Raw genomic sequence first — 25,715 nt, 5'->3', positions numbered from 1 at the left:
GGGGGGCGGGCGCCGCTCGCCGCCGCGAGGCTGCGGCTGGGCTGGGCGCGGGCGGCCGGCCGGCGGAGCGCTCGCAGTCGCGGGGAGCGCCGGAGCTGTCGGCGGGCGGGAGGGGAAGGCAGGGCAGGGCAGGCGGAGCAGGGAAGGGAAGGCGGGCGGGAGGCGGCGGCGGCGCCGCGCTCGCCCCGCTGCCCTGGATGACGGGCGGCCGGTTCGACTTCGACGATGGCGGCACCTACTGCGGCGGCTGGGAGGACGGGAAAGCCCACGGGCACGGCATCTGCACCGGGCCCAAGGGGCAGGGCGAGTACGCCGGCTCCTGGTCCCATGGCTTCGAGGTGGCGGGCGGCTACACCTGGCCCAGCGGCAACACCTACCTGGGCTACTGGGCGCAAGGCAAGCGCCACGGTCTGGGCGTGGAGACGAAGGGCAGGTGGATGTACCGCGGCGAGTGGTCTCACGGCTTCAAGGGGCGCTACGGGGTGCGGCAGAGCCTCAGCACGCCGGCCCGCTACGAGGGCACCTGGAGCAACGGGCTGCAGGACGGATACGGCGTAGAGACCTACGGGGACGGAGGTGGGCGCCGGCGGGGGGCGCCCCGCGCGCGGCGGCGCCGGGGGACGGGCGGGCAGGAATGGGGGGGCGAGGGAGCGGGGGGGGGGGGCGCCTGCGTGGGCACGCCGCGGGAACGGCCCCTCCTTCCACCCCCGCGCCCTCACCGGGGTCTCTCCTCCTTCCCTAGCCGGAGGCGGTGCGCCGTTCCCTAGCCGCCCCCGAGGCCCGGCTGGCGGCCAGGGAGCGCCACAGGTGCTTGGCGCCCGCCCCGCCCCGCTGCGTGAGGAGCCGCCCGGCCCCGGCTGCACTCCGGGCGGGCTGTGCTACCCGGGCTCGGCGCTTTCTCCCGGCCAGCTGGTAGAAATCTGTATTACGGCCGCCTGCAGACGGCTTTCCTTGCTCCCCGCCCGCGGTAGCGATGGCGGGGGCGGCCAGAGGCAGGCGAGACCCGCCGCCTCGCTGTCTTCGCACCGCGGCCGTGGGGAAACGGCAAGAACTTAATAACAGAGCCCTTGTGCGGTGCTGCTTTGCGGGCAGGGGGGGCTTTGTGCGCTCAGTGCGCTCGGTTGGTAAACAGGAGACTGAGGGTAATGGAGCGGGTACGCAGCTTGCGTAAAATCAATGAAACTTGGGTCCACCCTCATGTAATAACTACTGTTTTTACCAAAATACGGGATAGTTTAAAGCATACTGCTCAAAGCACGAGGTGTGTAGTGAAGTTACACAGACCTGCCTCTCACACCTTTCACCACGACAAAGCAAATGTTCCGGGGCTGAGCTCTCGGTAGGCGTGCGGAGGGAACGGGGCGATCCGCCCTTCTGCCGGAGTCGGGAACGGTCAAGAAGTCAGGATTCAGTAAGGTCACTGAGGACTGGACCTCACTGGAGCCCTCAGATACAGTTATTGTACTTCTGTCACTTCATGCTGTGCACGCCAAATAAGCCCGATACTCTTTAATTCATCCTTTGCTGCTATAATGTCGTTGGCATCCGTGGAAGTGCCACCTGCAACTTCTGTAGAGTTGCTCTTCAACTTGGAACAATCTAACAGGTTTGGTAAGACTCATTTCATTCAGAAAAGGAAAAGTACAAGGGGTTTTGCACCTTTCTGTCTTCTTGTTTATGCGTATTTGTAGCTGTCTGAAAATTGTTTCCTGGTGTGGAAAGTTCTAATGTTCAAAGTCAGCTGAGATGTGTGGATTAAAAAAAAAAAAAAAGGAAAACACTATCAAAATCAAAGTATGAAAGAGATCAGGATTTTATTTTCACTTTCACTATGCAATACACTTCTCAATTTCTTATTATATTTGTTTTAGCTAATAAAACAGAAGAATAAAGCAGAGGAATAGCTGAATTTGCGGTGCCATTTTTTTTTTTATTTATTTAATTTTTAAATTTTTTTTTCCTGGAAAAGTAAATTGCCATTCCAGTAAATCTTCTAGAAATTACTTTTTCAAATTCAGGTTCTTATTAATAAGTTCTTTTTTCTTTAGACTTCTTGTGGATTTTTTTAAAATTTTAATATAATACTGATTATTGGAGGTAAATTCTCTAAATTTTTAGACTTGGAACAGCATATGAAGTGTACAGTTCACACTGCAAGATTTTTAGCCCTGTTACCTGAGATCTGTTGTCATAGCCTCAGACTTTTGCATGTTGCAGTTCATACAAACAGAGGGTGGGAAGTCCCATTGATTTTAATGAAAGTACTCATGAATGAAGCAGAGCAGTACGTCATAGATGTTTGCAGATGTGTTTTTGTTTTTGTGCTCTGGAAACAATAACCGTACTTGCACACCAGAAGAATGTCTGAAATGTTTTTATAAGGGAACCAGATTTACATATGTGTCTTTAATATACTTTCTGATATTTACAGGAAAGCTCTCTTGATGACCCGAGAATACCAGCGTAGGGAAATAACTCTTTAAACTCTGCCACTTGCCAGTTTGTTTTCAAACTTGCTATCCTCTAGGCCTCTTTGCTGCTATTTTTTTCTCTTTTTGTTTCTTTCCCTAGTATATTGTTTTGGAATGCATTGGTGGTATTAGGAGATGTGGTTTAGGGAGGGAAAAGGAAAATAAGCATTGACAGTGTTCCTCAGTGTTTCTGCACACAACACTTCGCACAACATGAGTAATAAATATCATGCTGTGTTCAGATGCTTAAAATTGTCACTCAGTCTAATCTCTGGGGAAAACACTGCGAGTTATAAACCATGATCCTCCATTTGTTGCATGTGATTATGTAGGGCCTTAAAGTGTCCTGTCAGATCGTTCCTGATGGCAGTCTGGATTTTTGGGCCTCCTTTAAACTCCCTAGGTTTGTTGAATCTGTGTGAATCTGCAAACCTACCAGAGCTTTTCTTATGCAGGGACTGTGGCCTAACTTGAAACTTCAGTATGTCTAAATGAGTTATTTATGGTCCTTCCAACAGTAGCAATAACTGGTTGTGTGGTCGTGTTCCACAGAGGGAGATCAGTGGCAAAAGCACCCTAAGCAGAGGTCATCAGTAGTACATATGTTCATTGATTTCTGAGAGCTCTTCTTTCTAGATCTGTGCTTATCTAACATTTGAGTCTGAAAAGCATGCAAAAATCTTGATATAACAACGACTTTGTTAAAGCACAGAATATGTAAGTAAAGGATAAGAGCAAATGCAGTAGTTAAATGCATCCTTGGCCTCTCCGTTTTTTTCACAGTGTAGTTTTAAATTTTAGCTGCAAGGGGGCAATCACATTTACAGCTGTCAGATGTACCAAAGGTGTTTTAGAAGGGATGGCATAATGTAATTCTAAGGAGATAGGTTATGAAATTATATCTTGGAACAACTTGCCAACAAAAAGAAAAGGAAAAAAAATATACTTTTTAATATGTGAACACCTTTTCAAGGGAACCAGTTAAACACCAAATAGATGATCAGTAGAACTTGTTGCTGAATGTTTCAAGGGATAGCAAACCTAGCTCTTGAAAAATCAGTGCTGAACAATGTTATTGTTTTATGGTCAAATAAAATTTTAAATTAGATCGATAATTACAGTGTTAAAATTAAAATTTTAATAGTTGACCCTTATAGGAACTGCTTTTGACAGTCAACTACAATATAAGGTGAAACATGATAAGGTGTGCTTATTGATATATCATTCATATTTATATCTATATAGAGAGGTAAATAGTGCATATGTTTGTATCTTCATATATGGGAAAAACTTTTTATCATGTCTTATACATTGTAGTATTTGATTATTTTGAAACATTGACATACCTTAATTTAAAGATTTCTAATTTTTTTTTTTTTGTTGAATAAGGTGATGCAGTTAAAGGCTGATATAGTCAGTCAAATTACTGTACAAGTCTCTTGTATCTGCATTCTGGACGCTGCCCTCCATATGTCTTTAAAATACTTTTCCTTTAAAATATAAGTTGAAAAATAAAGGAAAACGTCTCTTTACAAGAAGTTGGCATTGATTTTATTTCCCCGGTAGAAAGAAAAATTGTACTAGTGAATAGCAGCACATCAATTGTTCTTGTTCTAATGCCCTTATGAACAATAGTGATCACTTCCATTTCATTATAGAGTAGGGAAAAATACAAATCCTAAATTAGTTAAGTATTTTTGAGCTTTCCATGTTTATTAATTAAAATATTAATATGAAAAAGGCTGACCCTTTATACTTTTATAAAATTCTATACTGAAATAAATTGATTCTACTTCAAGTCTGACATTCAAATAGCAACACAGAGAGCCATAATTATGAGTTGCTGCTCTAATGTAATATTGTGGTATAATCAAAATTAGACTTAGATTTATTATTTCAAAATGAAATTAAATGGTGCAGAATGTTAGATTATTATATGCAACCATAAGTATGTGTAGCCAGATTCTTAGCTCCAGCATATCGTTGGAATACTAAGGGGATCCCAGAAATAATTAGAGACAAAATGAAGTAATTTATGCTCATAAAATATTAATATATTTCTAGGAAATGTCTGTTTAATAAAACAAAAAATTACAATGTGACTGTATATTTGCAGTATTTACAGAATACGTCATACCAGTGCTTTGTGCTCATGTTTCTATTTGTTCTTCCCCATATGCTGAGTTTTTTAAAATAATCATGTTCCTAGATTCAGCACCCTTACAACCAGTGCAGCAGGAGGTATCCAGGATACAGAGAATGAGAAAGAAACTAAGAAAGTTGTTTGTTTGTGTCAGCAGCCATCTGTTAAGACAAAAACCTTCCACTTGGTAGAATTTTCTACCAACACAAAATAGTTATGTTGTAGAACCTATCTAGTGTTATATAATAAAGAAAACAGACTTAGGAAATTGAATTGCGAATTAGCATTGAAATAAAACTTAGAAGAAGAGATAATTCAGCAAAGCAGTACTTGATAGATGCACACAACCAAAACAGTATGCTTATACAAAGGAGATAGAATCTCAAAGCCAGTGAGTCTTTAAGATACATCTAAAACTGCAGATATTTCACAAATATTTTCATGAAAATTTTATCAATCACTTAATTTGACATTTGATGTTCAGTTCTCTGAATAGTTAATAGGTGCTCCAATTAAAGCAGAGCAAAATAAAAAAAGATATTTTAAAGATTGCTTATTCATCCCTCTGTAAGAATATTCAGATTTAAAATAGCTTTGCTTTAAAAAAAAAAAAAAAAGCAGCACTTGGTAGGCGAGAGGCTTCATTTTGAGGAGCTTAAAGCAGTTTAATGGAAATTTGAGTGAAATTATACTAGAAAGTGATTATCTTGTATTTGCTAGTTGTGGGGTTCCTGCTACCTTCCTTTGGGACTTCTGGTACAAATGGCTTTCAGAGACCAGACACTGGCAAATGTCAAAATGAGAATGCCTTTTGAGAATGTAAGAAAAAAGTTGTTAGCAGCAGTAGTAATCTGTTAAAGGTAGGGTTTGGTTCAAATGCAGCTTTGCATGGATATCCATGACTTTTCATAACATGTACCACGTTGCTCTTTCTTACACTGCTGTTTAAAAATTTTTACGAAAATAGTTGTGGTTAAATATGTTTGATAGAATGTTGTGCAATATTCTGTTTGTTACTGCCTTCTCTTTCTTACATACTGCAGAGCAAATGAAAGGCAAAAAAAGGGCTAAAGGATTCATGCTTCTGATCACTGTCACAACATAATGCAGAACGCAGTGCATGTTTATGTACTGGGGATACCATAAAGTGTTCATATGAAGAGTTCCTAAAGAGAAGGAAGTACCAAGGTTTTGTTCTTTCATTTGACTGCACGCAAAAACTTTAAAAGATTTAATTTTACGGTAGAGATTTATATGAGCAGATCCAAAGGCCCATCTGAAGACAGTTAGTGTATTGTCAAATAGGTCCTGACAAGGAGAGGTCTGTAGCCACCTTAAACCCAGGATAACAGGACGTTTACTTCTACTTGCTCTTTCTGTGAGCAGCTGGAGGCAAGAGGCATAAGTGTTCTGCTCTCTCCATCCGTTTCTCCCTCCTCAGCTTGACTGCATATAATGTGGATCTATTTCTGCTGACCATTTCTCATCAGTCTACCTTAAAAAAAATGTAGAGGGAGTCCTGCTTTAGAAACTTCTCTTTGGGTTTTCCTGGACAGATCCATTCAAAAATGCTTATGATTATAGCTACTGTGTCTTAGTTGCCAAAATAAATTAGTTCAGCTGTGAGAGTGAAGCATTTGCTAAGCAGAAAAATAATTTATAAGAAAAACAAGTAACAAAAGTAGTTTATCTGCTGTGTCATGTGCTGTGATTTTTCTGCATTACTTCTTACCAGAACCAAAGCTGACAGTGTGGTATTGCCTGTAGCATACTGGATGTAGAGTGCTATGTCTACTACAGCTTCCTGAATTTAACTTCTCCTTATTCCTTTAAAAGGTACGTACCAGGGGCAGTGGACAGGAGGGATGCGACATGGATACGGTGTGCGTCAGAGCGTACCCTATGGCATGGCCACTGTGATCCGTTCACCCCTCCGAACGTCTCTAGCTTCACTTCGGAGTGAGCAGAGCAACGGCACTGTTCTGCATGATGTCACCTCAGACAGCCCGGCTGGAACAAGAGGAGGTTTTGTGCTCAATTTTCACAGTGATCCAGAAGCCATGGGCATTAAGAAAAAAGGAGGCTTGTTCAGAAGAGGATCCCTTCTTGGTAGTATAAAACTTAGAAAATCAGAATCTAGGTCATCGATATCTAGCAAACGGAGCTCTGTCAGGAGTGATGCTGCTATGAGCAGAATTAGTTCTAGCGATGCCAACTCTACAATTAGCTTTGGAGACGGTGACTGTGATTATAGCCCTATGGAAGACCATGTCGATGCCACCACTACAGAAGCCTATATGGGTGAATGGAAGAATGACAAGCGCAGTGGTTTTGGTATCAGTGAGCGTTCAAATGGTATGAAATATGAAGGAGAATGGCTGAATAACAGGAGGCATGGATATGGATGTACGATGTTTCCAGATGGCACCAAAGAAGAGGGAAAGTATAAAAATAACATTTTGGTCCGTGGAATAAGAAAGCAACTTATACCAATACGAAACACAAAAACTAGAGAAAAGGTGGATAGAGCAATAGAGGGTGCACAGCGAGCAGCTGCCATGGCAAGAACCAAAGTGGAAATTGCAACTTCAAGGTATGTTGTTAAATGCAAGGTTGTAAAAGTTGACTTCAGTGAGTACTTGCTTAGCATTACACATACAAAACTTAGAACTTCAGCTCCTTTGAGTAAAGATGTTTGTGTGTGTTCCATGATATACTGTGAAAGTAAATTTCCATTCTCAATACATTTTTGCTTTCACTGAAGAGCTGCTGTGTTATGCCTTTAAACCTGTTTGGAAAATAAAACTGGTGAGGTAATGCAGCAGATTATTTGGGAGACATGAAGCAAAGACTGAATATCTTCCCATAAGCATGTTCCAGTTATGCTTATTGTATTGCTGATTTTTTTGGGTAGCATCTGAAAATCACTGAAGTTGCTCAATCTTGGGCATCTTAAGATGCATCTGTTTATCTGAGAGATGGTGATATGAACAGCATAAGAATAATGATCGGTGCTGTTGTTCTTAGAGGCTGTTCATTTGGTTGCTGGAGCAGTATCTACCAGAAGAGTTCTGTATGAGGACTCTTCCATTTTGGAGAATGCTTCTCCTGCGTTGTCTGATCATAAGACCATCATTTCAAATAGTGGTGTTTGTCTTCTCCCTGTGCCTCTCCCAAGTGTTTGAGATGGGAGAAGTGTATGGGTATTAGCAGTGGGGAAAGATGTCATTTACACTTTGAACTCCTAAACAACAACCAAGCAAAGTTGTTTGAAATGGAATTGTTACAAATTAAATCAGTATAGACAATTTTAATGGGCTTTACTATTAAGTCTGGGAGCTCTTCAAAAAGCTATTTAATTTTTAATGCCTTCCAATAGCTTTCTGTGCCAATTTCTCTGTTGTTGGTTTTGGTTTGTTTCCTTAGGCAGTCTTTTTTTGAAATATGCTTTGGATAAAAAAAAAGAGTCCAGAAATGTGCATGAAAGTAAATCTTCATGCTATTTTAGAAAGAGGATGTCACATTACACTTAAAGCTGAACAACTGATTCCTGATTTAGTGTGGTCACTAGTGTGTCCTCAGCGACTATCCTTTTTCTGACAGTCATAAGGAATACGGAGAATACTAAAACCTACATAAGTGGAAAAGCTTGAATATATAGATGACTCACAGCAAAAAGTAATTGGGACACTAACGTGAAGAATTTAGCATACTGGTAAAGAACCTTTCTGAGTACTGGTCACCTAAGTAACTAGAGGGTAGCATATACTCAGTTACTTCTACAAATATATGTAAGGTGAACCCATAGAGACCATTCACTTCAGAGTTGGACTTGATGGAAAAGGGCTGGCTACTCAGGAAAAGTTTAGGAATATAGTTTGGTCATGTAGAAAGAAAATTAGAGAGACAAAGGCACAACTTGAACTTAATCTCGCCACTTCTGTGAAGGATAACAAAAAGCCCTTCTACAGATACATCAGTAGCAAAAGGAGGGGCAAGGAAAACCTCCATTCTTTATTTGACATGGGCAGGAATATAGTTATCAAAGATGAGGAAAAGGCTGAGGTATTTAACACCTTCTTTGTCTCAGTTTTCAACAGTAAGACAGGTTGTCCTGAGGACAGCTGGCTTCTGGAGCTTGTAGAAAGAGATAAGAATCTGAATAGCCCCCCTGTAATCCAGGAGGAGACAGTTAGCAACTCGCTGAGCCACTTGGATCCACACAAGTCTGTGGGACCAGATGGGATCCACCCAAGGGTGATGAGGGAGCTGGCAGAAGAGCTCGCCAAGCTGCTCTCCATCATTTACCAACAGTCCTGGCTCACTGGGGAGGTCCCAGATGATTGGATGTTGGCAAATGTCACACCCATCCACAAAAAGGGCTGGAAGGAGGACCCGGGAAACTACAGGCCCGTCGCCTGGCAAGGTTATGGAGCAGATCATCCTCAGTGCAATCACACAACACCTACAGGATGGACAAGAGATCAGACCCAGCCAGCACGGGTTTAGGAGGGGCAGGTCCTGTCTGACCAACCTGATCTCCTTTTATGATCAGGTGACCCGCCTGGTGGATGAGGGAAAGGCTGTGGATGCAGTCGATCTGGACTTCAGCAAAGCCTTTGACACCGTCTCCCACAGCATACTCCTGAAAAAGCTGGCAGCCCACAGCTTGGACAGGGGCACTCTGTGCTGGGTTAGGAACTGGCTGGAGGGCCGGGCCCAGAGAGTGGTGGGGAATGGTGCTGCATCCAGTTGGCAGCCGGTCACTAGTGGTGTACCACAGGGATCAGTGTTGGATCCAGTTCTATTTAATATCTTTATTGACAATTTAGATGAGAGGATTGAGTCCACCATGAGCAAATTTGGGGGGGAGTGTCAATCAGCTGGAAGGCAGGAGGGCTCTGCAGAGGGACCTGGACAGGCTGGAGAGTTGGGCTGATTCCAACGAGATGAAGTTCAACAAGGCCAAGTGCCGGGTCCTCCACATTGGCCACAACAACCCCATGAGAAGAGCAACAGGGCTGGTGAAGGGACTTGAACACAAGTCCTATGAGGAGAGGCTGAGGGAGCTAGGGTTGTTCAGCCTGGAGAAGAGGAGGCTTAGGAGAGACCTCATCAGTCTCTACAACTACCTGAAAGGAGGTTGTAGCCAGGTGGGAGTTGGTCTCTTCTCCCAGGCAGCTATCAGTAAGACAAGAGGGCATGGTCTTAGGCTCTGCCAGGGGAGGTTTAGGTTAGATATTAGGAAGAAATTCTTTATGGAAAGGGTAATCAGGCATTGGAATGGGCTGCCCAGGGAAGTGGTGGATTCTCCATCCCTGGAGGTTTTTAAGATGAGACTGGATGTGGCACTTAGTGCCATGGTCTGGTATCCATGGTGGTGTTGGATCAAGAGTTGGACTTGATCTTGGAGGTCCCTTCCAACCCAGCTGATTCTATGATTCCATGATGACCCTTGTGGGAGCCTTCCAACTGAGAATATTCTGTGATTGTATGACAGCATACCATGTTAGCAAAGCAGATCAATAATAGGTAACTTGAAGAAAGTACTGACAGTTAATGTTCTGTGAGTACATAATAAGCCCTAGTTCTGAAAAATGTGGGGTGATGTGATGTGTGGAAAGGGGGAGTCAGTGTAAAGCTATTAAAAAATTGTAGTCTGAGACCATTAGGTTCCAAGGCAACAGTGTATGCACTTCCTCCTTAAGAAAGGATACGTCTCTGAAGAGTTTTATTTGCTTTTCCTTCCCTTCGATTTTAGGTGGAGGACAGAGTTCAAATTGCTTCTTTTGGAACAATTCATGAAAACAGTGTTTATTTCTTGAAAATACGTTTTTGGAAGTGCAACAACAGAAGGCATCAGCTGTAGAGTGCAGCTGTGATCCTGGGCTATTTATCTCTCCTTCTGGTTTCTTAACTGAGAGTCTCTTTGAAACAGACTCCTGACTACCAGTATAGATAGCAAGATTGCAGATTGATGTTTCCTGTCTTTTTAGTAACCATTGCATTAACTATACTCGCACTGATTCAAAGACCAAAGGCCTGACACCAAGTCAGGCATTGTCAGGCATGAAGAATGCATTAACTTGAGTTAATGTGTGAGTGCATGTTGGACTCACCTAGTAAGAATGACACAACCCTTCCCATTTCTCGAGTTTTCAGAATTGCCTTTAGTAGCAATGAGTAGGAGCAAGGCCATGGCACTGTGTGAACTAAGGGACTGTCATACTGGCAGAGTCAGTAGCACTGACTTTCTTAAGAGCCAGGTTATCTGGGAGACATTCTAGAGTAGCATTGAGGAAAAAGCTTCCAGCAGTTGCTAAATTCTAGGTTGACTGGATTGGTACAGTTCATGATGAAAGAACTTCCGTCTCACTGAAACTTGAGGACCAGTATTGGTGTGACTGCATTTTTTACCAAACTGATATATTAATAGTATTAATATATTAATATCCTTCAGACAGTAGCATTCCTGCAATGTCTTCTCAGACGAATGTGAGGATGATGGTCTTGTCTCTTTCTAATGATCACTACTACATGAAATGTCTGGAAGGAAGAGTACCTTTTATCATCTCTCTAATGTGTAATACTAAGGTGGTTTTGCCCATATGGCATAACCTCATTGCACACTGGCCTGTAAAACGTTCTGTGTTTCAGACTGGGCAGATGTCACCAGTAACGTGTGCTTACTGCAGATTTCCATTACATTAGTGGAAGAACTCTCTAGATAGACCTTTTCTCACCCCCAAAACCATCTAATATCCAGGTTTTCATTAGAAAGGGCTAGAAACCTTGACTGTTATCCAGATAAAAGTCTTTTCAATGCAGCTTTGAGTTGCATGCTGTTCTTCCTGTATTGTTTATTCCCAAAGTGTTTGCTCTGAAAACAGACCATACTCCTCTTCATAGCTCCCTGCTGGTCATGACAGGTTTGGCTGGTAGTTTGACCTATGACAGATGTCCACACAGTCGTCAACAAGACCAACCACTGTTTTGCTTTATATTCCTGATGTCTTTTTGTGTCTAAAAGTCCTCCTTAATAATCTGTGTACTCTTCCTTTATCTAAAATGGCAGTTTGGTGTATACAGAAAAATCTAAAAGTTGGGGTAAATAGTGCTTCTCTGAACCTGAATTTACACTGGCTCTCCTAACTTAGCCTTTGGATTTTTCAGATATTTGTACTGAGGTGTTTTGGAAAGCATAGCAGCATTTCTCAAAAGACACCAGATCACAAAATTGTGGGATGTATAAAAAACTTCTGTATCAGGAACATAATTAGCAGCCTCTGCTACACAGGTCTGAATTCAAAACAGATTATAGATTAGCAATGAATAAAAATGCTTTTAAAATTATAGCACAGCTTAATAGTATTGATTGTGTATTAGAGTTTTACTAGCTGTATTTAAGGAAAATATCTCGGTGCAAATATAAAAATCCTAGAATTTGAGAAACTTCAGAAGAATGTTCAATATTTTTTCCTTTCAAAATATTAAAAGTTGATTTTTTAATATCATTATTATAGGCAGTAATTAATTCAAATTTGTTTTTACCACATTGTGCAAAAAGCAGTCAGGTTTGTATGCCTTTTTTGCGTTTTCCTTTCTAAAAAGAAAAACTGCTTTCCAGAAACTTTTGATAAATTCTTTTCTACACATGTGAAGTGCTTCAAATGCTGGAGGATGTATGTTTGGAAGAGCCCTTTGGAAGATATTTAAAAGCCCCAAATGTCCATTTAACCAAGAGTCAAGTCGAAACTCATTTTGAAGCTGTCATGTAATTCTCACTTTAGAGGTTTTGAACTTCCTTTTCATTACTGTCATATGTCTCATTCAAAGGAGATATCCCTCTGTAGTTCAATATAAATTGGAATTGTATTGGAGTACTTCTTTCTTAGTATGAAAATCACTTAAGTTCTCATTATAGTGTATTATATTAACTTTGTCTTCATCAGTACTTACGATGGTAAAAACTGTAATGTTTCTGGAATTAATTTTCAGAATTTGAATATAAACTTACCTTCAATACTCAGCATTGCTGGGTGGTTTTTAAAATATGTTAGTCCTGTAAGTAAACATGTAGCACTGGAAGCAGAAGGAATGATGTTTGTTTACATACAACCCTTCATGTTCCAAATTCTTTCAGAAAAGTCAATTTTATGGATTCAGAATTGAGCTCTCAGAGCCAGGCTCTTTTTTTTTTCTCCCCCTCCAGATTTTTTTCTAGGTAGTGTTCCTGTTAAAAGGTCTTCCCCTTTAAGTGTTGACTCTCTGAGAAAAAACAAACTTTGCAGGGACACAGAGGGACAAGATGCAAGTACAGCAAGGGTAAGAAATATGAACCAGAAGATAGTGTGTGGAGGAAAAGGGAGAAAAAAATCAAAAGTAAAAAATCTTTCCTTATTGATATTTTCCTTATATTTCATTGATCTTTCAGATCATAAAACAAGCAGATTAAAGAATGGTAATTTCTTTTTTATTCTCTTTTCCACAAAGCTAAATACTTTTAATTACTTTAAAGTTTTCAGTAAGTTTTAAATAAGATGTATGTACTGTCATAGTGTGCCACAAGAACTTCTGACCACCTTAAAAGTAATATTGTAATGGGCTCTCATTAAATGAGCACCTGAGGTTTGGTGAAGGATAATGGTGCCTTTGTGTTAGGCACTGCACAAACAAATCACACTGGCTAGAGACCTTGCAGTCTGGGAAAATGGCAGTGCTCAACAAATGGAAAGAAACTGGCAAAAGCCTGTGAAAGGATATGAGATCAAGATAACAGTAAAATCAATATCTTGCTACTAATAATACGGAGCAGTTCCTCGTTGTTAATTAGCTGTCTGTGCTCAGATAGCAGTGACTAGCAAGCCTCTAGTCAGGAAGACCTCTTAAGCGGAGCACTGAACTGCTGTGTTTTCTGCAGCGATTTCTTTTTCAGAGTACGCTTTTTAGACAGCTCAATTTTAAACATGTTTGTGTCCAAATCAACAGATGCTATGGCTAAGTTTCAGCCTTTTTTTTCTTTTAATAGAAACTACTGAAACTCTGGTTGTGATCCTGTCTCTTGAGCAGGCTGGTTTGTTCTGCATCGCTGTGAAGGCGTCTCGAGTTGTTACAAGTGGATGCAGGAGGAAGGTGCAGCAGGATTTACTTGGTAGTGAAGACCCAGTGTACTGATTTCATTTGGGAGCAAACCCACTGCCACAGCATGGACTTCCTTGGGTCCCTGCTCTCCCTTGCTGTCATAGTGGCCTCCTGGAGACATTAGCAGGCTTTTGTAATGTTTGGTGATGATGATGATTCAGAGGATCGCAATTTACCCAGCCTAGTGCTACCCCAGCCTGGGGCATTGGCATCAAGTCACTGGGCAGCCCCTGCTGCTGAATGGCACGGTTCAGTTCTCTGCCTCAGAGCACCTGTGTCCATAGTACATCAGTTATTTAACAACCCCTGCTTCTGTTTTTCATCACCTTAATTCAGAGTAATTTTCAGTAAGCCGAAAACCCCACACTTGGTGGAGTTATATGAAGCACGTGGAACTGTCAAGAAGGAGTACTAAATGGTTCAGTAGCCAGTTCCTTTGTTGCATTCATTGCCCTGTGTGACCAGTGTGCTCAGCTTGACCTGAACAAACTGTGATTTCTAGGGAGAGCGGGAATTATATGCATGTGATAGTACAGTTTGTGTCCACACTAGAAGGCAGCTGCCAGTCATTCCAAATGGCACTGAATTATGTGCACCACACACAGCTTTCCATGATGGATTTAGCTGACTCTACCAATCTCACTTTACTCAAGAAACTAAACTGGTCACTTGCAAGGCTAGTGCCTCACACGCCTTGGAGATACTTTACTTATTATAGCTGAAATATGAATATTGTGGTTAGGAATAGGATCCAACAAATACCAAAGGTATTTATATAAGACCGGTTGCTTCAGTACAAAGAGCTGCCTTAGGTTCAAAATGAACTTTAATTACTTTGCTGCATAGTCTGTTTAAAGATAACAGATTAAATGCTATGGTAAGCATTTAATCTTAAAGTAAGTCTTGAGCTACTATGGATAATAATTTTAATGTTGATTCTGCATTCTTTAGAGGAAACCATATGTTACTTGAATCCTGTGGGAGTTATACCACTAACTTCGGTGGGGCACATTTTCACTCAGATTTCACAAACAACTCGTTGGTAATATAATATAATCTTGGACTGTTCCTCAGTTATTTGCTGGTGAATGAATAATACATCTGTTTGAAATATATAAATCGTATAAACATAGCTACACAGATTTGATTTCTTTTCTTAGTAATGTAGTAATATTACATGGCTGAAAATATGCAAAATTATTCCTGTACCATCCCTCAGCTTGAAATTTTAAAAAGCTTCAGGTATTTAACTTTTTGATCAAAATACCTATATCCAAGTACACCTGCTTACAGCCATAAGTTCAAATAGAGACTTATTTTTTTTAAAGCAGTTCTGATGTATATCCAATCTTACCTTGTGTTTGTATTACAAAAGGAATTGTTACTCCAGAGTTGCTTTTCTAAGTTCTTTAAGATCAGGAGATTGCTAATATAAGGCTGAAAATTTTTTCTGCTTCCAGAAAATAAATGAAACAATGCTGCACCACTGCTTTTAAAATAACCTTCTAAGAAAGCCTTTTTTTAGTGTACAAACCTCCTTGAAATATTTCTTTGTACAGATTATAAGTATTTTTTTCCAGGTTTCAGAATACTTAATTTAGGAGTTGAGAGAATCTTTGCAGTCAATAAATGTAGATAGCAGATGTATATGACAACATTAATCCTTTTTTAATGATACTGAGATACATGAAAAGACTAATATTTTTCTGTAGTCACAGAAGATGAGCTGTTATGCAGATTCTTGCCTTAGTATGTACACAGCATCTCAGTTTTGATCTCTCTTACAACAATTGTTCAGAAGCTAAGCCGCAAACAGCATCTGTCTCTACTGACTTTCCAGAGAGTTTCTGTGGTGGAAATAAATATCCATTTAAAAAATAAAATCTGGATTGTTTGTACTGATTAGTCACACACGAACTGTAGCATTAAGTCGTTTGACTTCAGTTATTGACTCCTGTAAAAATATTCTGAAAACCAAAAAAGATCAATTTCTGGTGTATATAGTAGAGTTGCATACATATGACTAGTAGTACTAGTCAGAGCTTGAGTAATTTACTTGATGTTTTGCTCAAAGACAAATCAATTTTTACAGAACCTTCCCAGCTTATTTCTTCAAAGAATAAGAAAACGTGCTATCATCTAACTGTAACATTGTTGATCATTATTCTACAGAGTAGGATGTTTCTCACTGAAACTACAGCAGAAGAATAGTCATTTAAATGATTTAGTTAATGCCCCATACATTGATCTAATTGTATATTTCCCAAATCATAATGGATTAAGTTTCTGAAAACTGGTGTAGTTCAGTGGGTAGTGCTGTTTGAATACTAATTGATCAGTGATAACATATTATGACTTCTGTTCATTTTTCTGTGATTAATACACACAGTGTATTTGCATACACTGACTTGCATTCTTTTACCTACCTCACCACGATCTTCCTGTTTTAGTACTTCTCTATTTGTACTTCATGTTTTCTGCTTCTTCGTTCTTCTATGGTTCTTTGTTCTCTTTGTCTGGGGAGGCAGAGGCACAGTCTCTGTGTGGCTAGTGTCCAGGAATAAATTTCTCCATACAAGTCTCTCCTCAAGCCCATGTAAGTGTTTAACATCTAAAACAACCTATTAATTATTCCTTTTGGCTTCTTAAGATCTAGTTTTCCAGATCTGATGAACAGAAGTAGTCTCCCAAGAGCTCATTCATGGGGTCGGTCATCTCAAAGCCACTTACTTCATGAATAAAGTTAGGGTTCTTCTGCCTTGCACATCACTCTTACACCTAAATTGATCTTCATTTGCCATTTAAGAGTGATCACTGAGTTTTGTGCAGCCTTTTGCAGTTGTCCCTCAGACTTCTCTAACACTACCATTCACAAATTCTGCCACTTAGATGTTCACATCTTTTCCCCAACGTTTATGAATTACATGGGTTCTCAACCCTGAGCCCTGTGGGTATCCAGTGGTGAACCTTCCCAGTTGGGAAAATTAATCATTTAATCTGTCCCATTATATTCTGTATCTGAAGTAAATTTTGTTCACTTAAGCATTTCTTCTCTTTTTTTTAATCTTAATTTCCAAAGAGTTTCTGATGAGGAATGCTATACTTTGGTCCTACTCTACATTAAAACTAGGGATTGATGAGAAAATATGATATTATTACTGTTTTACACTTAAAAGCCAGAAATTTCCTTATTAGTATCTGATTCATATGAAATCAGTTAAATGTGAGGTCTCAGTTCTTTTGTTCTAGGAAGTTAAGAAGGAAGGTGTATCCTTTTATCACTCTGGTAGGTAAGGCTTGTTTAGTTACCTTACTGCTATAATGTAGCACCTCCACTTAGTGCTTGCCTCAATTTACTAGCGTATATAAGACGAGGGAGAGGTCACTTTGCTACTGCTTTTACATTACTTTCTGATTTGGGGGTGAATCATTTCAAGGATCTGTCTTTCTCTGAATTTTTAGACAACTTCATAAATAAAGGTGTTGGATCATGTCACTCTTACAGTTATGCAAAAGGCCTTAAAATCAAAATGTGGAAGCAAGCAAAAGTCAAAAGATTCTCACTGTTGAGAGGGTCTCTTGGCAGATGTGGACATGTATCACAGTCCTGGTTTGCTCTTATTTGAAGCTGAGGTTTTGTACCTGTTCATGGATAGAAACTTGACTTCCATAAGGAAAAGAAGTAAGACTGAGAAATCTTGGTGATCGCTAAGGTGAATTGACTTCATAGGAACCGAGTCTGTGTGTGTATTCAGCCCAAGTTTGCTTTTTAAGCTCCTTCACTTACGTGAGTTTATGATGTCCATTGTATAAGCATCTTAGGAATACCCTGAAAACAAAGAAAATAATGTCAAGCACTAAGATACAGAATGTATTTCAGGAATAATAAGGGAACCATTCCTGGAGGTACTAAAAAACTATGTAGATGTGGCACTCAGGGATGTGGTTTAGTAGCGGACTTGGCAGTGCTGGGTTAACTGTTGGAGTCAGTGATCATTTCCAACCTAAACAATTCTGTGATTCTATAACCAAAAGTTAAGAGTGTGAGCCAGCAGATACCAGTTGTCAGAATGCTTTGTGAAGATGCAGTAGTGAACCACCTTTAGCATTGAGTGTCTTTTCCTTATGTCTCCTGCTTGGAGACATGTCTTTACTAACATATCTTGACCAAGCGCTTATTTTCCCTTTTACTAAATATCCAGTAATTATGCACAGTCTGGAATGTTTGTAACTGTATTACCATTTATGACATTGTTTTGTGCTTCAGACATTTTTGGAAATTGCAAATTAGCAACAAAGTTGGGATTGGCATCAGTTCTACAAATATCAACAGAATAGATAAGCTGGTGATGTTTTCTGATTTCAAAAATGTTTGATTTGTGCAAATCTCTTGAAGTAATAGTAGTTTCCAGTGAAGAGGCCTTCCCCTTCTTTCCATGAAGGCTAGATTCCTCATGCAAAACTAATTCACGTTGGGAGGCCTAATGTTACCAGACATTTAAAATTTCTTAATTGTGCAATGTTCAGGTAAAAATATTGTTTTATATTCTCAATAATGAATTATCAGAAAAAAATCACATTGAATGTGTTACAATCCCAAGTGATCTTTGATAATGCATGCCGTATCTGTGAAGAGTGTGGTATTGTTTCCAAATGCAGAGTTTATATCTGTTTCAGAAATTGTTTTTAAGACTGAAATGGAACAGATAAAAAATTAGTGTATATTTCATATTCTCAATATTTAGACTGCCCACACAAGATCTAGTTATGTTACTTGCTCATAGTTGAACTTCATACTACTGCTTGTTATCAGGAAAAGACACTGAGCATTTTCAACTCAAAGTCTGTATCTATGTCTGTGATATGAACAAATACGATGCATTTCTGATGGAAAAATTGTGGATGGAGCTCTAGGAATGAACCTTTGTTAGCAGAAAGATTAAAGTAGATAGCATTTAGCTTTTAGCTTTGCTGGGCTTGTGAACAATGACTGCAGAGAGCAATTAGTCAAAATTACAGTTCTGAATAAATTCCCCAAAGTGTTTGTGCTGAATTTGATTTGATTTTTTCTTCAAATTTTAGTTGATCATAATATGCTTTAAATGGCTTTTAACAGTACACTGATAAGTTCCAACACTGTAATGTAGTCAATACTGGATTTGAATTCATCTGCTCCTTGCACTTACGATTAAAACATAGAAGTGATCATGAAACCTGTATAATAGTTAAGTTGTGAGTTAGCTGCTGACAGATTATATGCTGCATAACGTGATGAATTTTGGCTGTGGACCTTGGTGGTGGGTGAACAGTATGAAAGAGCTGATGTCTCTTTCAATGAACATGTTTCTACTGTTTCCAGCAAGGATTAAGCCAGACTGGAGTCTTTTTGATACAGAATATTATTAAATTTTGGACCATTATTTTAAAAAAAGTCCTCAGAAATGTTGAATTGTGCCCTGGTGTTTGAGTAGGGGTTGCACAAGCGTTGGTCTGGTGAAACCTATGAACTCATTTCCTTATAGCAAAAGTTCTCCCATTTATTTGCTATTTCACAGCATATTTAATCAGCCCTTTGTAATAATGAAGGCATTCTTGGTCGGCAGTTCAAAGAACATACTGACTGAGTCTTCATAGGTCAGTCTGAGAACTCAGCTTAAGCTATCATCAAAAACCTTGCTTTTTCACGGCCCCTGACAAGTCAAGAAATTCTGTTATGCTTTCAGTGTATCTAATGTGATACTTGAAAAGATACTTTTCTTTGAAAAAGATATTAATTTGCCTTGAATTTTCTGGTACATGAAAACACATATTTGAGCAGATGTATAACATAGCCCTGCTTAATGCATTCAAGGAAATAATTCTGGTTTTGCATAGAAATTTACTTTGCAGAATTAGGGTGACAGGTTCCTCTTGGATTACCTGCTTTTATGTGCTCATTGTTAAAACCATTTCATATCATCTGTTTGACTCTGAAACAATTTATTGTCTTTCCATTAGTAAAACAAACTTGCACCTTTGAGATCTTCTGATCTTTTCCTCTGTTCGTTGACACTGAGTTGTCTCATTTTGCAAGTAAAAGTTTGAAGGGAGGCAGAAATTGAACCTGCTTAGTTGCAAGTCAGCTGAGGTAACATTTTGTACACAACTTTGACATTTCCATCTATTAATAAATGAAACTTTAAAATAAATTAAGACCTTTTAACAGTTAAATCCATTGTAGTTTGTTTCAGATTACAGCAAGCAGTGGTTTAACTCATTTTTTTTTCAAGAATATTTGCTGTTTGTAAAGATACTTTTGTTGTGCTTTCATCCTCCTATGGTTTCCATACTTGCAGTTTAAATGTTTTGTTCCTCTCGAGATTAATTTGAAATAGAATATAAGGGGAAAGAAATAGCAAAGTTCTGTTAATATCCCCATTGCATTGTAAACCCACATTTTCTTAGTTTTCATAGTGATATTTTTCTGTGGAAGATTTTAAATGAGACACCAAGAATTTATTACTTAATATAATAAGCATTTAACATTAATGCAGCAACAGTGTAGTGAAAAGGAATTGAGAGAACAAATGAAAGTCTTCAATTTTAGAGCTGTTATAGAACTCTGTTAGTATCCCTTTATGGTTGCTTTACTGTCATTTCTCCAAAAAGTACTCTTTTTTCAGAAAAAGTAGAAGTTGCTTCACACCTCCCAGATAGTATAAACTATATGCCACTCAGAATTTGCCTACACACTTAGTTTTATATTTTCTTGATTCTCTTGAAGTGTCATCAGCTTAGTTTGCATTATGAAATTGCTGTTTGAAGTGTTTCTGTGAAAGTTTTCCTTCTTTGTTTTTATTCTTCTCTACAATCTTCTATGTATAAGAGTCACCCATTCCCAGTCCCTGATAAGCCTTGCTTAGGAATGGATGCCGTTAAGAATAATTTGAGATACTTTTTTTTATTTTCTAGAAAATGTAAATTCCTTGTCAATATCCCCATGTTTTTACTCTGTTATTGCTATCAGTGTAATGCATTTTCTTCTCTTGGAAAGAAATGCATTAGATGGATTAGCAAAGCACTAAAAATATCTTTGCTTAACCACTAAATTATATAACCATCCGATTTCTGTTGGCTGCTGGTCTCATGCTGTGGTACAGTTTAGAAATCTGCATTTTACAGCACATCAAGGGAGAAAAGTTTTTGGGTAACATCAAATCTTCTTTCAGAGTTTCAAATATATCTTTTTTTTGTAAATATCATTCTTCATTCAAAAGGTTAAGAGTAGGGTTTACTGAAAGCTTCTGATAACTATTGTCACTTGAAAATGCTGGTGCTTTTATACCAGCTTTTATATCCTTCTATGTTTTGGTCACTTTGGGGTGGTATGTCTGATATTTTCTTTGGGTTTGTTGCTTGTTTTGGCAGGGTGATTTTTTTAATGAATAGTAATTTAGATCAGATGCACTGGTGAGGGCCATGGTACTCTGAAATAGGATGAGTCATTTTTCTAGAAAGTTCTTTACATATGCACGAGAAGATTTGATCACCATGGCCCACTGTAAAGCTAAATGTCATCATTTTTCTTCCTTACTATATTTGTAATAAAGGATTTTCTAGAGTTAATCTATCCCAGAGACCTCTATAAGGAGGGAACAAGAGAGAAATTGTTAATCTTCCCTTAGATTAATTAAATCTTTGTAATATTCCCAGTATTTTTCTCTAATTTTACCGTGAAGATCTAAAGTGATTTATCTTTTAGTGTGCTATTGCGGTATTTGACTGTACAAATAAGAGTATAGTAGTAAGTTGATGCTATAACTCACTTTGCACTGGTGAATGAAGAAAAAAGAGGCTCAATTTAAACATTTGGATCATTGACTGAAATGCTCATCATAGATATTTATGATAACTTTGTAGACTGATGGCTGTATTTTATTTCTTTGTGTCAAAAAAATCATGTATTGCAGTGGAGCTGTTACCTGTGGTCAAGTTCCCTGCAAAAGGGCTGAAAGACTTTGGTCTTTGTGAATGTGATAAGACAAGTCCACTTGTATCCTAAGGTCAACCAAGTGTCACCTTAGTCTGCAGTTACGTCCTTTCCTGCTGTTTGTTTTTCTATTGTGTAGCTTTAATGAAAATAAAAAAAACTTGAATGCCTGAAAAAAGGAAATGATGCCATTAGAGCAATCAATTTGCATGTAAGGGAAACGACTTTACGTATAATCAGCTGGCTAAAGGGCATGAGAACATCCTGAAAGGTAATTGGGCACCTTTTTTTGAAATACTCTGATATATCCCATTAACTTGTTCAGTCTTGCTCAGAAACGATGCCTATAGGCAGGGGCACAATACTGGGTCTTTGTTCAAAGCCAAAAACTGCAGTTGTCGTAGTGTACAGCATAATCTTCAAGCTCTAGTACTGTTTAGATACTGTTTCTGGAAGAGCATGTACACAAAGTGTTCAAATTTTCCATGGACTGTGTTTTTGGTTTTTCACCCATGATATTCTTTACAAGAGAGTGGAAGAAATGTGTGGCTTTTTCAGATCCTTCTCGGAGTTCATCCCTGTAGTCATGTGTCTTGTGGAGTATGAGTAGAGAGCTGAAAACCCTACTAGTTGTTTCTGATTGAACAACTTACTATTGGTCTTCTATTTGCTCTCACTCCATTCTGTCTGGAATATTTGTCTCCACATGTTCCATCTCATCTTTTAAATTGTACAGACTTGGGCGCCTTTTCATCAAATGTGTTTTAAATTGCTGAAATGATGGAACCTTGTCTACTTGTCATCACGCAAGTATTAACAAAATATACTAATAATAAGAGGAGCAATGAGAAGATGATTTCCTGTGGGTTTTTTGGGTTTTGGTTTTGTTTTTTTTTTTTAGAATCCTGTTTTTTTCTTTAAATTCAATAAAATTGTCTTCAAAAGCACTGAGCTGGAAAGAATAAACAAGTTGGGTTTTTTTCCTCTCTCTCTTTTCCCTGTCACTTACCAGGAAAGAAATTACAGATTTCTAGTCTTCAAGTCTCTAGTTTCTTCTCAAAAAGAAATAACTAGTCTGCCCATGGATGTTGGGGTGTATGTAATTGCTGCTAGCCAGTAGAGAGAATGGTATGGAGGCATTATGTCGGTCTCTTCAAACATTCTGCTGCTGAAATACGGTTTAATATTTATACCAAAGAAAATAGTCACAGGTTTTATGACAAAAAACCCCAAACTTCAATGAGAGCATTATGTTAAATCAAGTTAATAAAGCAGGGGCTTCAAGAGCAACCATATTAAAGTGAAAGACCTGTGTTCTCCAATAGCAAGAAAAAGGAAAGATTGGCATGATTCAGATTCTGGTATTTCTAAGTGAAAGCAGGAGGATTTCAATGGGGGTATCCTTGTCATACATGGGAGTAGATTAATAATATTAATATGAGAAAATTAATTTCTTATGAAATTGTTTTGAAATATAGAGTCAGAATGGAGATAACATTGTGTGATTTTAACATGAAAATATGCAAATGCTTTCATTTGATAATGCTTATAATTTGAAATAGCCTGCCCTTTCATGACCCTGAAGGATGCCTTAAAGTTTACTTGATTAATCCTAGAGGTCAGTTATGAAAAAAAATGATAGTGAGACTATAGTAGTACTGTGGTTCTTTTGCCACTTTTTATGGTGCCTTTCATTCTCAAGGAATGAGCTGACTCTGATCAGCAACTCATTGCTGCTGTTCCTTGGCAAATTATGAGATGAAGAAAAGCTGGAAAGGAGCATGCAACTTGCTGCTCAGTGGGTGTAGAGGGAAAATTGTCAAGAGTTTTTAAAACACTCACCTTTACTATTGAAATATTTTCTATGATGTTACTTTTTTTTAGAAGCAGAGAAAACATCCCTTTCTAAAGTTCTAATCAAAGAACAAGATGACTAGCTTACAGTCCATTTACCCTATTGCTTTGGAGGATGAAAGTATGAGCTGAACCTGGCTTTTAATTTATCCTTTACATAGTCCGTTGGTGAAATATGAAATGTTGGCCATGCTGACATCAGCAGCAAAACTCCCACTGGTTCCAGTGATAGCAGGGTATCAGGGATGGAACAGTGTTCTTTGTGAGCTGCATATTTTGTGGGAGTCACAGGCAGTTGAAAGGCCAAAGTTGAGATACTAGAAGTTCCCAGCTGGGCAAAGAAGGGATAATCAAGTACAAAGACTGTTCAGTTAGCACTGAAGGAACCCTTTAGGTTCTCAGTATGCTGTCCACTTCTCCTAATTTCCAGAAAAACTAAAATTGAATTATTTTATGAATTGCAAAGGAACTAATAGTACCTTCTGAGACTGTCTTTTCCCATTGCACACAATGAAGTTTCTGTAATGAATCCATATGTCACATTCTGTCTGCCATTACTTATGCTGAATGATATGCTGTTCTGCACATTGTCCCCAAACCTGAAATATGAATATGGTACAGCTCAATATGAATAAGGGTGACAGACAGAATTTATTCTAGAAGAATATGTCAGCTCAACTGCTGAGAAAATCCATATTTCTGGAAGTCATGGTGAGGGTTTACTTTGAAAAGCTTAACTGAGAATATAACTTTGTGTTTTGTAGCTCTACTAGTGAATCTGGTTTCTGCATTTACATACATGCAAGCAATATTACTAACAGATTATGTGGTTTGCAGAGGAAATAACTGATTATAGAGGTTGCTGCTTCTTTCTTGTTTTTGCAGTGCAGCTGCTTTTGTGTTGCAAAGATCCTCAGTGTAGTAGTTAACCAGATGAAAGCATCTTATCAATCATGATTTGTTTTCCTCAGCTTTGCTTGTTCAGCCCATGTTTCTGGAAGGTCATCTGGATAGCGGTGCCAAACTTCCCTGGCTAGATGCATGTATCATTTACCTAGTGGCAGGGAAAGCTAAGTGGCTTTATTGCATGTGCAGTGCGACACAGGCTTCCAAGGAAAAGAGGGTGCTGAAGCCATTCAGACAGCTGGCTCCCGGCTGTGCTTTTTCCCAAAGGATCTTTAGAAGCGGGTGTGGAATGTGCTGTGAAATTCTGGTAGCGGCAGCCAGACAGCCTTGTGGTGGAGGCAGCAGCTCTGGGAAAGACAGTGATCGCGAGTGGGCTGCTATTAAGTAATTCAGTCAGCAAATCATCTGTGTGTTGCATCTCCCCGGGCATTTGTCCATTCAAAAGCCAGCCCTGGGTTTGGTGAATTAGCCTAGTGAGCTGCATACAGTCTCAGGCATAGGCAGAAAGTTAGTCCAATGGATCTGGTGCACAGCAGAACTTGATTGTGTGAGTTTGCTTTCCAGGCATGCCATAAACTTCAATGTGACCTTTCAACAAATGAGTTATGGTGAGGCACCGTGTTAGAAATACCTGACCTGGCTACAAGTACTTTCCTAAAGTTGTATGAAAGAGAGCAGGAGTATGTGGTGAGTGTACAAGCTCAGATTCTGTCTGAGGCTGTGACCGCCTTGCGCTTTCACTCTGTTGTGGAAAACCAGTCTTACTTCTTATGACTGTTTGCATGAGAACTAGCTCAGGCCCAGGACTGTACTGCTACAACTACACAGCTTCCAGCTCTGGAGCAGACTTGGTTCAGTGTGTCGTCGTATGTACTCTTCAGTCAAGCTCGTGCACAAACTCTCCACATATACAAAGGAAAGTACTGCCTACTCTCTAGATAATGTGCTCTAAGAATAAAATCCGGTAAATACTGATGTACCTCTGCAGCACTAAAGGCCTCTACTAAAAAAAGTAGGATATGAACTGAGTGCTTTAGCTAACATGATTAATGGCATTGTGCAATACGGAGTGAGTTTTAATAGAACATATTATCATAATTCCAGAGGGAGCTAAATATGTGACATTCAGTGGATCGTCCTGTATTCAAGAGCTGGCCTTTTGGCAGTAGCTGTGAAATAATGTACAGCAGAATCTTGTTAATTCATGCTAATGACTTAAAAAACCCATCAC

The 25,715-nt window shown here is 39.3% G+C and overlaps 2 protein-coding genes across 4 annotated transcripts in view; one reads left to right on the top strand and one right to left on the bottom strand.

Moving 5' to 3' along the window:
* Nucleotides 1-433, bottom strand: part of GDAP1 (ganglioside induced differentiation associated protein 1) — a 32,587-nt gene extending 32,154 nt beyond the window's left edge. Inside the window, exon 1 of the mRNA XM_027638935.1 lies at nt 378-433. The gene's annotated coding sequence lies outside the window, so the exon portion shown is untranslated. The remainder of the gene's footprint in view (nt 1-377) is intronic.
* Nucleotides 156-25,715, top strand: part of JPH1 (junctophilin 1) — an 82,561-nt gene continuing 57,001 nt past the window's right edge. For all 3 annotated transcript variants that reach the window (XM_027638933.1, XM_027638932.1, XM_027638931.1), the window contains exons 1-2: nt 156-576; nt 6,451-7,207. In XM_027638933.1, coding sequence (XP_027494734.1) covers nt 198-576; nt 6,451-7,207 — 1,136 coding nt within the window. In that variant the 5' untranslated portion in view covers nt 156-197. The remainder of the gene's footprint in view (nt 577-6,450; nt 7,208-25,715) is intronic.

Source organism: Corapipo altera, unplaced genomic scaffold, assembly GCF_003945725.1.
Source record: "Corapipo altera isolate COAL_440 unplaced genomic scaffold, ASM394572v1 49, whole genome shotgun sequence".
Taxonomy (NCBI): Eukaryota; Metazoa; Chordata; class Aves; order Passeriformes; family Pipridae; genus Corapipo; species Corapipo altera.
This window is presented reverse-complemented; position numbering and strand designations above follow the sequence as displayed.